Source organism: Notolepis coatsorum, assembly GCF_963971535.1.
Source record: "Notolepis coatsorum genome assembly, contig: SCAFFOLD_2503, whole genome shotgun sequence".
Classification (NCBI taxonomy): Eukaryota; Metazoa; Chordata; class Actinopteri; order Aulopiformes; family Paralepididae; genus Notolepis; species Notolepis coatsorum.
Window position 1 is genome coordinate 1 of NW_028173757.1, and position 12,500 is coordinate 12,500.

Genomic DNA, 12,500 nt, shown 5'->3' on the forward strand with positions numbered 1-12,500 from the left:
GAAAAATACTTATAATAGAATATAGGACAGGGCTGTACAATTGTGCAGGATTGTAGTAGATTATATATACATGTACATTAAATTAGAATAGAAATACAGTGGAATAGAATATGTAATAGAGCTGTGCAATTGTGCGCAGCTTGTGTGTGTGTATGTGTGTGTGTGTGTATCTATCTATCTATCTATCTATCTATCTATCTATCTATCTATCTATCTATCTATCTATCTATCTATCTATCTATCTATCTATCTATCTATCTATCTATCTATCTATCTATCTATCTATCTATCTATCTATCTATCTATCTATCTATCTATCTATCTATCTATCTATCTATCTATCTATCTATCTATCTATCTATCTATCTATCTATCTATCTATCTATCTCTATCTATCTCTCCCTCTCCCTCTCCCTCTCCCTCTCCCTCTCCCTCTCCCTCTCGCTCTCGCTCTCGCTCTCGCTCTCTCTCTCGCTCTCTCTCATCTCCTCTTATCTCTCCTCTCCTCTTCTCTCCACGCTCCTCTCCTCTTCTCTCTGCTCTCCTCTCCTCTGTTCATCTCTCCTCCTCTCTCCTCTCTCCTCTCCTCTCCATTATCCCCTTTCCTCTCTTCCCATCTTCTCTCCTCTCTACTCCTCTCCTCTCCTAGCCTCTCTCTCTTCTCCTCTCATCTTCACTCTTCCTCTCTCTCCCCCCTCCTCTCCAAGCAGCTATACAGCAGCATGGTAACAGAATGTAGAAGGGTGGATTATCCCTACTTAGTGAGGGTGATATTCTACTGGCACCGGATAGTAGGAACCCGGCAGAGCTAGGTCCGGCTGGGCCCCTGACTGTAGTGTTGGAGTACTAAGTTTAAGGTTGACAAGGGCGGCATATAGGGCCTTAGGGTTTACCAACCTAGGACTTGCGTACTGGTCCCTCCCGCCTCTTAAGGGCAATATTCAGTGCTCCCTAAACTCCCAACCTCCCCCTAGTACGTCCCACACCCCCTCACACCCGGTGGAAGTAGTGGTTGGTATAATTCTCCCCAAAGCAGTACCATACCTTTTCTCTGTAGGAGACCTGAAATTAACACCTACCCCGCTTAGTGGAATACAGGGTATTAAAATACGTTAGACAGTACGACATCATTAACCACACACACAGTGAATCCAATGATCAGCTCCCCTTTTACTGTATAGATGTCACATTACCATAGGGGACATTAAGATACCCTTTACTCTACTGGTAACCTTCGCTCTAAGGCGGCAATACAGTAGCAATGCAATGATAACCTTCGCTCTCAAAGCGGCAATACAGTAGCAATGCAATAATACCCTTCGCTCTTAAGCGGCAATACTATGGCAATGAAATGGTAAACACCATTGGGATATGCTACACGGTTCAACCCCGCGAGTAACTTGGAGCATATATCTAAAACATGCATGGGCCCACACATTTGAAATTAACTTTGCCTATGCTAAGCCGGCACCTTAAAATAACCACAAAAATATTTGGTAAAAACCCCGTTGCAGCGCTGAGTCGTAGCTTGGGGACGTTGTGGCCGCAAACACAATGGCCCTTTCACTCCCTTGAGAGCCTGAACAAATAAAAGGCTGTACTCCAGAGGCAAGGAAAAGCACAGGGTGTACCTTTAACGAGCACGCGCGCATATCAAAGTTCGCCGCCACGGCGCATACATCAATGTCAAGTTCACGTTAAACAGTCTAGCCGTGGCTGGCTTTAGCACGCATGTTCCATAAAGTCTGTGCTTCTCCGGCGATAAAGTGGTCTCTGTAGACCGTCACCTGATACACCCCGACCGGGATGGTGCGGGTAGTCAGTTGGTGGTCTGGCTGTTGCCCGAGATGTCCAGTATCAGCCGTCCTTCTTCCTCTGATAGCTTGGTGGGCACGACGAGCTAAGCTACTTGGCTAACTCACAATGACAGAATTACCTAGTAGCCAGTGTGGCTAACTTAGCTCTCGACCTAGACTGCTAACACGCAAAGTCTCCGTCGTCTTCTCACGTTGGTCGGTTGACCGTCATCTTCGGCAACATGACGTCTCGATACTACACTTGTTCTAACACATTAACACTCAGTGTTGTGAAGGGCCAGATTAAACCGAATATATATATTTATTTATATATATATATTTAATTGTATTTGTATATTCTCTAATATTCCCTGATATCCCTTGTATATTCCTTGTACAATATGCATTGAATATCCATTCTAGCCTACTGAACATCCCATAATAGTCTCCATTCTACTATTGGTCGAGACCTTGGTGCCAGGCTGCCATACCCCTCAGACCCAGTTCAAACGTACCGCTCAACATGTACGAACAAGTCCTAGTTCCGCGTAGGAATCTGGCTACCGCACCACTAATGGGACTATTTGTTCATAGTGCGTATATATACTGCGCTACTAAAGTAGGACTTTCTTTTCAGTCCAGTTTCTTACCCTCCAATAGAGTCACAGATGTAAAGCCTCCCCGCGACGCCACGTGTGGGAGTAAGGCCAAGTTCGCCTACCATCGGTATTGAGACATCGTGTATATTAATATTTGAATAGTCATATTTGGCACTATATCGTCGAGTTGGACGTAGTCTATTAAGCTAATAATAGTCTGTTAATATATAGTGCTTCGTGCGGTGAGAATACTACCGTAGTCAGCACCCCATCGTTTCGGGCAGAGAACTGGCTGCTTATCCAGGGTGGTTGACCCCACGTGAAGCTGCACCCGAGGAGCCCCAGAGCCGACAAGCGAGTGGACCTGTATACCGGATTATTCTACCGACAACAGCCCGCCTTCCCAGGCACGGATTATGCTTTGTATACGTTGATTATTCCATGGATAAAGACCCCCGACACTGCCGTGTGTTGGAACCCCCCCCCCTGGAGAGGACGCAAGGTGAGGAGACGCTCTGCAAGACGAGGTCGCTTCACGTCTCTCCTCCGTGGACCGGAGGACGCCGGCCCACAAAGAGTCCATCTGCTTTCATCTGTGGTCCAAGGATCGCCGGCGCATTGAACGGCACTACAGTGGGTTCACCTGGGATACCCTTGGCCGGATGAGGCAGCCGGATTCTACCCCCCCCCCCTTCCTACTCCTGTCGGCTTACAAGCGACCGGATTAACCCCCCCTAGTGTATCCAGCCTATAATCATTAAAGTATCATTGCTGTTATTCCTTAACTATTCCAGGTCGTATATGTACCACCTGCGCCTTCAGAGATTGGACATTCTCTATTGATATACCGACGAATACTCTTGCCATAAAAGTGCATACTAATTCCCATTCATAAATGTGATTGATTTGATTAAGTGCTTGCTCTACACACCATCGCTGTGTAGAAATAAAGACCTATTTCTAATTCGTACATTTGTGTTGGATCCGTTTCATCTACGTGACAGTGTTCATCATAATATATTTATGCCGAGTACTGGGTGGCCGAATATTAAGTACAAAGGTAGTGGTAGTAAGTATCATATCTAGTAATACAGTCAGGGAATTGTACCCCTCAGTTACACTCAGCGTTATACTTAATCACCAGGCCACGTTATTAGCCGTTAGCTCGATGCTCGGGAGAGCTCTCTCCTGCACGTCTGCTCTCGTCGGCGGTCGTCGCAGGAAAGAGCGTGCACCTTGCTTCTTTGTGTGTTCCGCAGTACACCTGTCGCCGTTCTTCTGACCACAAGTCTGACTGTTCCGCAGCACCCCCTAGTGTTCGTCCTCCTAAGGGAACATATCTGAAAGTCTTATGGAACATATTCCAATGTCTATATTGAATACCGGAGTCTTTAACAGACACATTCATGTGTCTACAAGAGCATCCCCTCTCCTCTCTTTCCCCCCTCGTCTCCAAGCAGCTATAGAGCAGCATGGTAACAGAGCCCCCCTCCTCTCTCCCCCCTCCTCTCTCCCCCCTCCTCTCTCCCCCCTCCTCTCTCCCCCCTCTCCTCCCTCTCTCCTCTCCTCTCTCGCCCCTCTCCTCTCTCTCTCCCCTCCTCTCTCCCCCCTCTCCTCTCTCTCCCCTCTCCTCTCTCTCCCCCCTCCTCTCTATCCCCCTCTCCTCTCTCCCCCCTCTCCTCTCTCTCCCCCCTCCTCTCTCCCCCCTCTCCTCTCTCCCCTCTCCTCTCTCCCCCCTCTCCTCTCTCCCCCCTCTCCTCTCTCCCCTCTCCTCTCTCTCCCCCCTCTCCTCTCCCCCCTCCTCTCTCTCCCCTCTCCTCTCTCCCCCTCTCCTCTCCTCTCCCCCCTCCTCTCTCTCCCCTCTCCTCTCTCCCCCTCTCCTCTCTCTCCCCCCTCCTCTCTCTCCCCCCTCCTCTCTCTCCCCCCTCCTCTCTCTCCCCTCTCCTCTCTCTCCCCCCTCCTCTCCAAGCAGCTACACAGCAGCATGGTAACAGAGCGCCTCTCCTCTCTCTCCCCCCTCCTCTCTCTCCCCTCTCCTCTCTCTCCCCTCTCCTCTCTCTCCCCTCTCCTCTCTCTCCCCCCTCCTCTCTCCCCCCTCTCCTCTCTCTCCCCCTCTCCTCTCTCTCCCCCCTCCTCTCTCTCCCCCTCTCCTCTCTCTCCCCCCTCCTCTCTCCCCCCTCTCCTCTCTCTCCCCCTCTCCTCTCTCTCCCCCCTCCTCTCTCTCCCCCTCTCCTCTCTCTCCCCCCTCCTCTCCAAGCAGCTACACAGCAGCATGGTAACAGAGCCCCTCTCCTCACCTCTCTCCTCTCTCTCCCCTCTCCTCTCTCTCCCCCTCTCCTCTCTCTCCCCCCTCCTCTCTCTCCCCCTCTCCTCTCTCTCCCCCCTCCTCTCTCCCCCCTCTCCTCTCTCTCCCCCTCTCCTCTCTCTCCCCCCTCCTCTCTCTCCCCCTCTCCTCTCTCTCCCCCCTCCTCTCCAAGCAGCTACACAGCAGCATGGTAACAGAGCCCCTCTCCTCACCTCTCTCCTCTCTCTCCCCTCTCCTCTCTCTCCCCTCTCCTCTCTCTCCCCCCTCCTCTCTCCCCCCTTCTCTCCCCCCCCTCCTCTCTCTCCCCCCTCCTCTCCCCTCTCCTCTCTCTCCCCCCTCCTCTCTCCCCCCTCTCCTCTCTCTCCCCTCTCCTCTCCTCTCCCCTCTCCTCTCTCTCCCCCCTCCTCTCTCCCCCCTCTCCTCTCTCCCCTCTCCGCTCTCCCCCTCTCCTCTCCTCTCTCTCCCCTCTCCTCTCCTCTCCCCCTCTCCTCTCCCCTCTCCTCTCTCTCCCCCCTCCTCTCTCCCCCCTCTCCTCTCTCCCCTCTCCTCTCTCTCCCCTCTCCTCTCTCTCCCCTCTCCTCTCTCTCACCCCTCCTCTCTCCCCCCCTCCTCTCTCTCCCCTCTCCTCTCTCCCCCTCTCCTCTCTCTCCCCCTCTCCTCTCTCTCCCCCCTCCTCTCTCTCCCCCTCTCCTCTCTCTCCCCCCTCCTCTCTCTCCCCCCTCCTCTCTCTCCCCCCTCCTCTCCAAGCAGCTACACAGCAGCATGGTAACAGAGCCCCTCTCCTCTCTCTCCCGACAGGTGAGCCCGCGGTGACCAGGGAGAACAACTGTCTGAACGCGGCCAAGGCGTGCAACCTGAACGACACGTGTAAGAAGTACCGCTCTGCCTACATCAGCCCGTGCACGAGCCGCGTCTCCACCGCCGAGGTCTGCAACAAGAGGAAGTGCCACAAGGCCCTGCGGCAGTTCTTCGACAAGGCAAGGGCACTTTGACGATGCAATGACAATGACACTGATTTGTCTTTCTTTCTTGTCTTCTATATTTGGACATTTATATTTACTAGGGATGTCCGATGTTATCGGCCTACCGATATTATTGGCCGATATTGGCATTAAAATGTAATATCGGAAATTATCGGTATCGGTTTAAAAAAAAAATATATATAATTATTTATTTATTTTACATTTATTTAACCTTATTTACCCAGGCAAGCAAGTAAGAACAAATTATTATTTAATTTATTGTGAAAAGTATGCATAATGTGTTTTTTGGGGGGGAAACCCTGCATATATCGGTATCGGTTGATATCGGTATCGGAATTTAAGAGTTGTACAATATCGGTATATCGGATATCGGTAAAACAGCAAATATCGAACATCCCTAATATTTACAGAAGCCCCATATTGATTTGACAGCTGGGATACAGCTGGGCCCGGCATAACATACATCTGGACCATCATAACATACAGCTGGACCATCATAACATACAGCTTAGGGCTGGGCGATATGGCCAAAAATGATACCACGATATCGATAACGATATCATATCACTCGATATCTATAATTATCGATATTGTAAGTATTAAATTATTATAAAAAAAATATTTTAAACAACAGATGTATGTTTATTTTGCAGCAATTCTTTGTCGTTGCCGCCATCTTTAGTGTTACATCCCCTCGCACTCCAGTTCTCAGGCTGCAGCTGGTTTAAAAGCTAAAGTAAACCGGCTTCTCTGCTGGCTGTGGCTCCAGGGGAGTTGAACAGTTCTGGCTCTGCTAGTTTATTTTCTATCTTTTGGCGCTTTTTTGGTGGACAAACCACCGCACATGTGCACCATGACTCGCGACTGGAGACTAGCTCTGCTAGCACACATAGCCTACTGTGTACAGACGGTTTCAAAATGTATTTTACATTAGAAAGCAAACAAAATAAATGGACAAGAGAAAAATAAATCTCAATTTGGTCAGTATTGTCATTTGGACAAGCAAAGCCATGGCTTTAAGTTGCAGGCAAGAAAGACAAGTCTGTCCACTGTCTCTTTTTAAACTGCCCTGTTGCAGGTCACAAAAAAAATTTATTGATATTTTTTTTTTTATTATCAATCGATATCGATTATTAAAATATATCGTGATAATTATTGTTATCGTTTTATCGCCCAGCCCTAATACAGCTGGACCCGCATAACATACAGCCTGACAAACCATGCCCTGGCACCATCCTGTAGCCTTGCCCTGGCACCATCCTGTAGCCTTGCCCTGGCACCATCCTGTAGCCTTGCCCTGGTGCTGTCCTGTAGCCTTGCCCTGGCACCATCCTGTAGCCTTGCCCTGGTGCTGTCCTGTAGCCTTGCCCTGGCACCATCCTGTAGCCTTGCCCTGGCAGGTCCAGCAAAAAATACCCCCAGTTATCCGTTATCTGCTTCCTGTTGTGCTGGAAATGATTCTGGATTAAAGCTGAATGTCCACCACAGAGTTATAAAAAATGACGTTGAAGTGGTCGATATTAGACTGGCTACCAAAATGAAGATATGAGTTATGAGTGTACAACCTTTCCTGCTTTTAGAGAATAAAGCCTTGACACAAATACAAAACTCATAAACAAACCACACAAGAGGGCTTTCATTACTGCCAATATTCAATTATATTGATTGCATACAGTATGTGCCCCACTACCCCCCCCCCCCCCCCCCCCACAAAAGTGATTGCTAGTGACCCTTTTCCATACATGATGATAGCAAACAAACCCAATGACCTATTATAGTGAATATGTGATATGTTCCTCTTTAATGGTATGTTCTGTGGTCCTATAATGAGAACTGAATAATGCTTTCACAACCCTTTCACTACCACACTACAGAAGGTTAACCTTTCACTACCACACTACAGAAGGTTAACCTTTCACTACCACACTACAGAAGTATAACCCTTGCACTACCACACTACAGAAGGTTAACCTTTCACTACCACACTACAGAAGGTTAACCTTTCACTACCACACTACAGAAGTATAACCCTTGCACTACCACACTACAGAAGGTTAACCTTTCACTACCACACTACAGAAGGTTAACCTTTCACTACCACACTACAGAAGGTTAACCTTTCACTACCATTAAATTTACATTTACATTTAGTCATTTAGCTGACGCTTTTATCCAAAGCGACTTACAAGTTCTGTACGACAAGTCATCAGGAAGGGCACAACTCTATCAGCTGAGTAACAATGTTCATAAAGTGTTGAGTGCTACAGTGTAGGTTAGTTTATTAGGACAAGTGCATGACAGTAAGGTTAGTTAGGGTTAGATATTTTTTTCTTTTCTTTTTAATTCAGATAATGGTTGAAGAAGTGCGTCTTTAGTCGACGGCGAAAGATTGTACGGGTTTCGGCTGTCCTAACTGGGGTGGGTAGTTCATTCCACCATTGTGAGGAAAGGACTGAGAATAGGCGACTTCTCTGTGATGACCCTCCCAGAGCTTGGATAGGAGTGGGTCTGAGGCGGCCAGAGGAGGGAGGACATGGTAGCATGCAGTTTGCGAAGATTCTTGGCCGAGGTCTCGATCCTATGGTGAAAGAAAGAAGCTTTGGCATTAGTAATGGTTTTGGAGAATGTTAACAAGAGGTTGTGATATGTGTCGATGTCAGCAGTGAGGCCTGACTTTCTATACTTCCTCTCAGCTGCTCTCAGGACCTGTCTTTATTTTCTCACTGGATCTGTCAGCCATGGACTGGGTGGGGAACGGCGGGCAGGTTTATCAACGAGGGGGCAGAGCTTGTCGAAAGAGGTTGCAAGGGCTGAGAGGAGGGTGGAGGTTGCCATCTCTGTGGAGAGAGCAGAGAAGGTGTCACTCAAAGGTAGAGCGGATAGTATGTCAGAGGAGAGGGTGGCGGGGGATAGGGAGGGCAGGTTGCGTCTGAGTGAGACGGTTTGAGTTTGGGTACCACACTACAGAAGGTTAACCGTTTCACTACCACACTACAGAAGGTTAACCTTTCACTACCACACTATAGAAGGTTAACCTTTCACTACCACACTACAGAAGGTTAACCCTTTCACTACGACACTATAAAGAAGGTTAACCTTTTCACTACCACACAACAGACGGTTAACCCGGTACCTCGAGTGAGTCCTCTATCTGTGTCCCTGCTGGCTCTGTTTAACCCACGCCTTGTAAAAGTGTGAAAGCAAGGTGTTGAAACTGTGTTGTCCAGCACAGACTATTTGCAAAAACAACCCTAGTCAAGGACTACAGCCCCCTCAGCATCGACGGGGCACCGGTTGAGAGAGTGAACAGTTTCAAGTACCTCGGAGCCCACATATCCGAGGATTTGACATGGACCACACACATTGACAGTGTTGTGAAGAAGGCACGACAACGCCTCTACTTCCTCAGGCGCCTGAGGAAGTTCCAAGTCAGTCAGAAGATCCTTAGGAACTTCTACTCATGTACAATAGAGAGCATCCTGACTGGCAACATCACCTCCTGGTTTGGGAATAGCACTGCACAAGACCGTAGCAGACTACAAAGAGTGACACGTTCAGCCGAACGCACAATTGGAGGGGGGCTTCCCACCCTCCAGAACATTTACAACAAGCGGTGCAAGGGGAAGGCTAAGAGAATTATTAAGGACTCGAGCCACCCGAACAACTGCCTCTTTGAACTGCTGCGGTCAGGCAAGCGATACCGGAGTCTTAAGGCGAGCACGGAAAGACTCAGAAGAAGCTTCTATCCCCAGGCCATCAGGCTGCTAAACGAACAATAAACACTATGCAACAACCATCAAATGCACACAGCACACACACCCACACGCACACACTCAAACAAACAACACACTGCAGCACCCACTCTCCACACTTTAGATCACACAAACACACTTTATATTTATTGATAAAGGATTTGCACTACAACTCGTACACCTACTGTAAATTGTACCTAAATTGCACCTCATCCCATTTCTGCCTTGCACTATATAGTATTGTATATTAGTACACTGCACAGTATTGTATATTATATGGTAACTCAGTTACGTCTATTCTGCATCGAACATTGTACATATGTCTATACTGAACACTGTGACCTCATTTTTTTTTTACTTCTAATTTACATGCTATACTATGTTATTTTATTTCATACTTATCTTGTCTTGCACAGTCTCTGGAGCGCAACAGTAAGAAGCATTTTGTATAAAAGTATTCTGTACTTCTGTATGACAACTATTAAAGAAACTTGAAACTTGAACTTGAAACTAGTCTGATTTGTATGCACTATGGGCCCGATTCAGAGTTCACACAATGCTTAAGACTTAATACAAAATATATGCGGGAGAAGATGTTTGTATTAATTTTGCAATTGCTCTGTATCTAATATCAAGTCAAAAGTTTGTCACAATATAATGATTGCTTTCTTTCCCAGGTACCCCCGAAGCATAGCTACGGCATGCTGTACTGCTCATGCCCGCCCAGTGACCAATCAGCTTGCTCGGAGCGCCGACGCCAGACCATTGTTCCCGTCTGCTCCTATGAGGAGAAACAGAAACCAAACTGCCTAGAAGTGCAGGCCTCCTGCAAGACTAACTACATTTGCAGGTAAGAGACTAGCATTAAGTCCAACTACATCTGTAGGTAAGAGACTAACATTAAGACAAACTACATATGTAGGTAAGAGACTAACATTAAGACCAACTACATCTGTAAGTAAGAGATTAACATTAAGACAAACTACATATCGCTGCTGTCGGGACAAAACCTCATAACTCCATTTTTTGAATTTTTTTATTATGATATAAATCAACTCCGTAGATCATCCTCCATATGTGTGTGTGGGTTTTACAAAGTTTAAACAATGGGAAAGCATTAAACCGATCATCTGTCTAAACCTCCTAACTCTATTCACCCTCAAATCTGTGTTAGTTTTTTTCATCTGCTGAAAAGTTGGATTTTTGGAGTTATGAGGTTTTGTCCCGACAGCAGCGATATATAGGTAAGACACTAGCATTAACCTCTTCCACCCGGAGCCTATTTTCTGAGAATCCGCCTAAAATACATACATAAGTAAATGGAATATTGCTCTACTTCTACAGGGTCCATTTGCATATTCTTGGTATCTAGGGACATATATGGACCTCAGTGAATTTATTCACAGTATCAGAAATATTGTGTCTATTACTAGGCTTGCTTAAATTGTGATGAAACAAAGGAGAATATGAATTATGATTTTTTTTGCATCTTTGACAGTGAATAACACCATGCTAATAATGACCAGACATAAAACTGCCACTGATCTCGTTCAGGACCTTCTTGAGATCATGTGTACAAAAGATCTAAGGAAATGAATAAAGGGAAGATGATTAAACAGAAGGTTCTGTAGATACAGTACTGAATTCTCCCATCCGGACCAATGCAATTTGAAATATTATTATAGAATATAGAACAGCAGGCTTATAAATGACCTTGTTATAGCCAATTCCCACATTTACATATATACATATATTATCTTTAAAATGCCAGAGTTCAATTTGGATTTAGTATCGTGCATAAGAACAGATAATGAAATCTACTGTATGTACAGTAGCTTTTGAATTTTTATCAGGGTGCCACCATATTGAAACTATTTTCAAATCGAATTGTTGCTACATGCTAAAAATAGGGTAGAGAAACTAACTGTGCTTCAATATATGTCAATAACATTACGTTTTGTAGTTTATTATCCCGAATAATAAGAGATATTAAAAAATTCATACAGAAGTAATGTGCTTGAAACCCCATAGAGGCTTTTGGGAAGTGTCGTTCGGAAAGATTCCAACGGTGATAGAAAGCTCTTGTTGTCCTCTACAAAATGGCGGCAAAAAACTACAATTCCCGGGGTAAACATTTTCCAAAATGGTCGACATTCGCCAACTAAACTAGACCAAAACGAAAATCTATCTAATAAGACTTTAACCTATTGGTAAACTAACGTATTGATGATAATATACATTATAACTGCTGTTGTGACATGGTTATGATGTTTATACTTGAATACATTTGACAAAAAAAACTATACTTTTGTCAAACAGTCTGGAGAGATTGATTTATGACGTGATGTCATTTTGGGACCAGTACCAGTCCCGTCGGGTGGAAAAGGTTTATCCTGCGGCCACATTTTATATAAAAACAGCCAATCAAATCCCCATCAATGAAAATTATTGCGCCCATACCCATGCTGATTGGTCCTTATGCAAGACTAGAAAGCGGGGATCTTTGATTAAACACCTGCTATGAGAAGAATAGACAGTCAGAAAAATAGTTTTTACTTAAACTTTTTAGTACTTAAGTACATTTACAAGTAGAAACTTTTTTACTTTTACTCAAGTGTGTTTTTACTCTGACTTTTACTTGAGTAAGATTTTGAGACGGTACCCATACTTTCACTTAAGTATAATTTCTGGGTACTTTTTACTAGGGATGTTCGATGTTGGCTTTTTTACCGATACCAATATACCGGTATTGTCCAACTCTTAATTTCCGATACCGATATCAACCGATACCGATATATGCAGGGTTCCCCCCCCCCAAAAAACGGAATGATTTCAGGTAATTAACATTACATATCTCTTGTAGTGGAATGAACACAACATTATGCATACTTTTGACAATAAAAAAAATCAGAATGTGTTCTTACTTGCTTGCCTGGGTAAATAAATATATATATATTTTTTAAACCGATACCGATAATTTCCGATACCACATTTTAATGCCAATATCGGTCGATAATATCGGACATCCCTACTTTTTACACCTCTGCACGACACCGATGGCACAA

The 12,500-nt window shown here is 45.7% G+C and overlaps 1 protein-coding gene across 1 annotated transcript in view; it reads left to right on the forward strand.

Annotated features, from left to right (window-relative positions):
- Positions 1 to 5,498: 5,498 nt before the first annotated feature.
- LOC311247716 (GDNF family receptor alpha-1-like) overlaps positions 5,499 to 12,500 on the forward strand; it is a gene marked incomplete at both ends in the record, with an annotated part of 17,081 nt that continues 10,079 nt past the window's right edge. Inside the window, 2 exons of the mRNA XM_084338722.1 lie at positions 5,499 to 5,677; positions 10,113 to 10,285. Of these exons, the coding sequence (XP_084194848.1) occupies positions 5,499 to 5,677; positions 10,113 to 10,285 (352 nt within the window). The remainder of the gene's footprint in view (positions 5,678 to 10,112; positions 10,286 to 12,500) is intronic.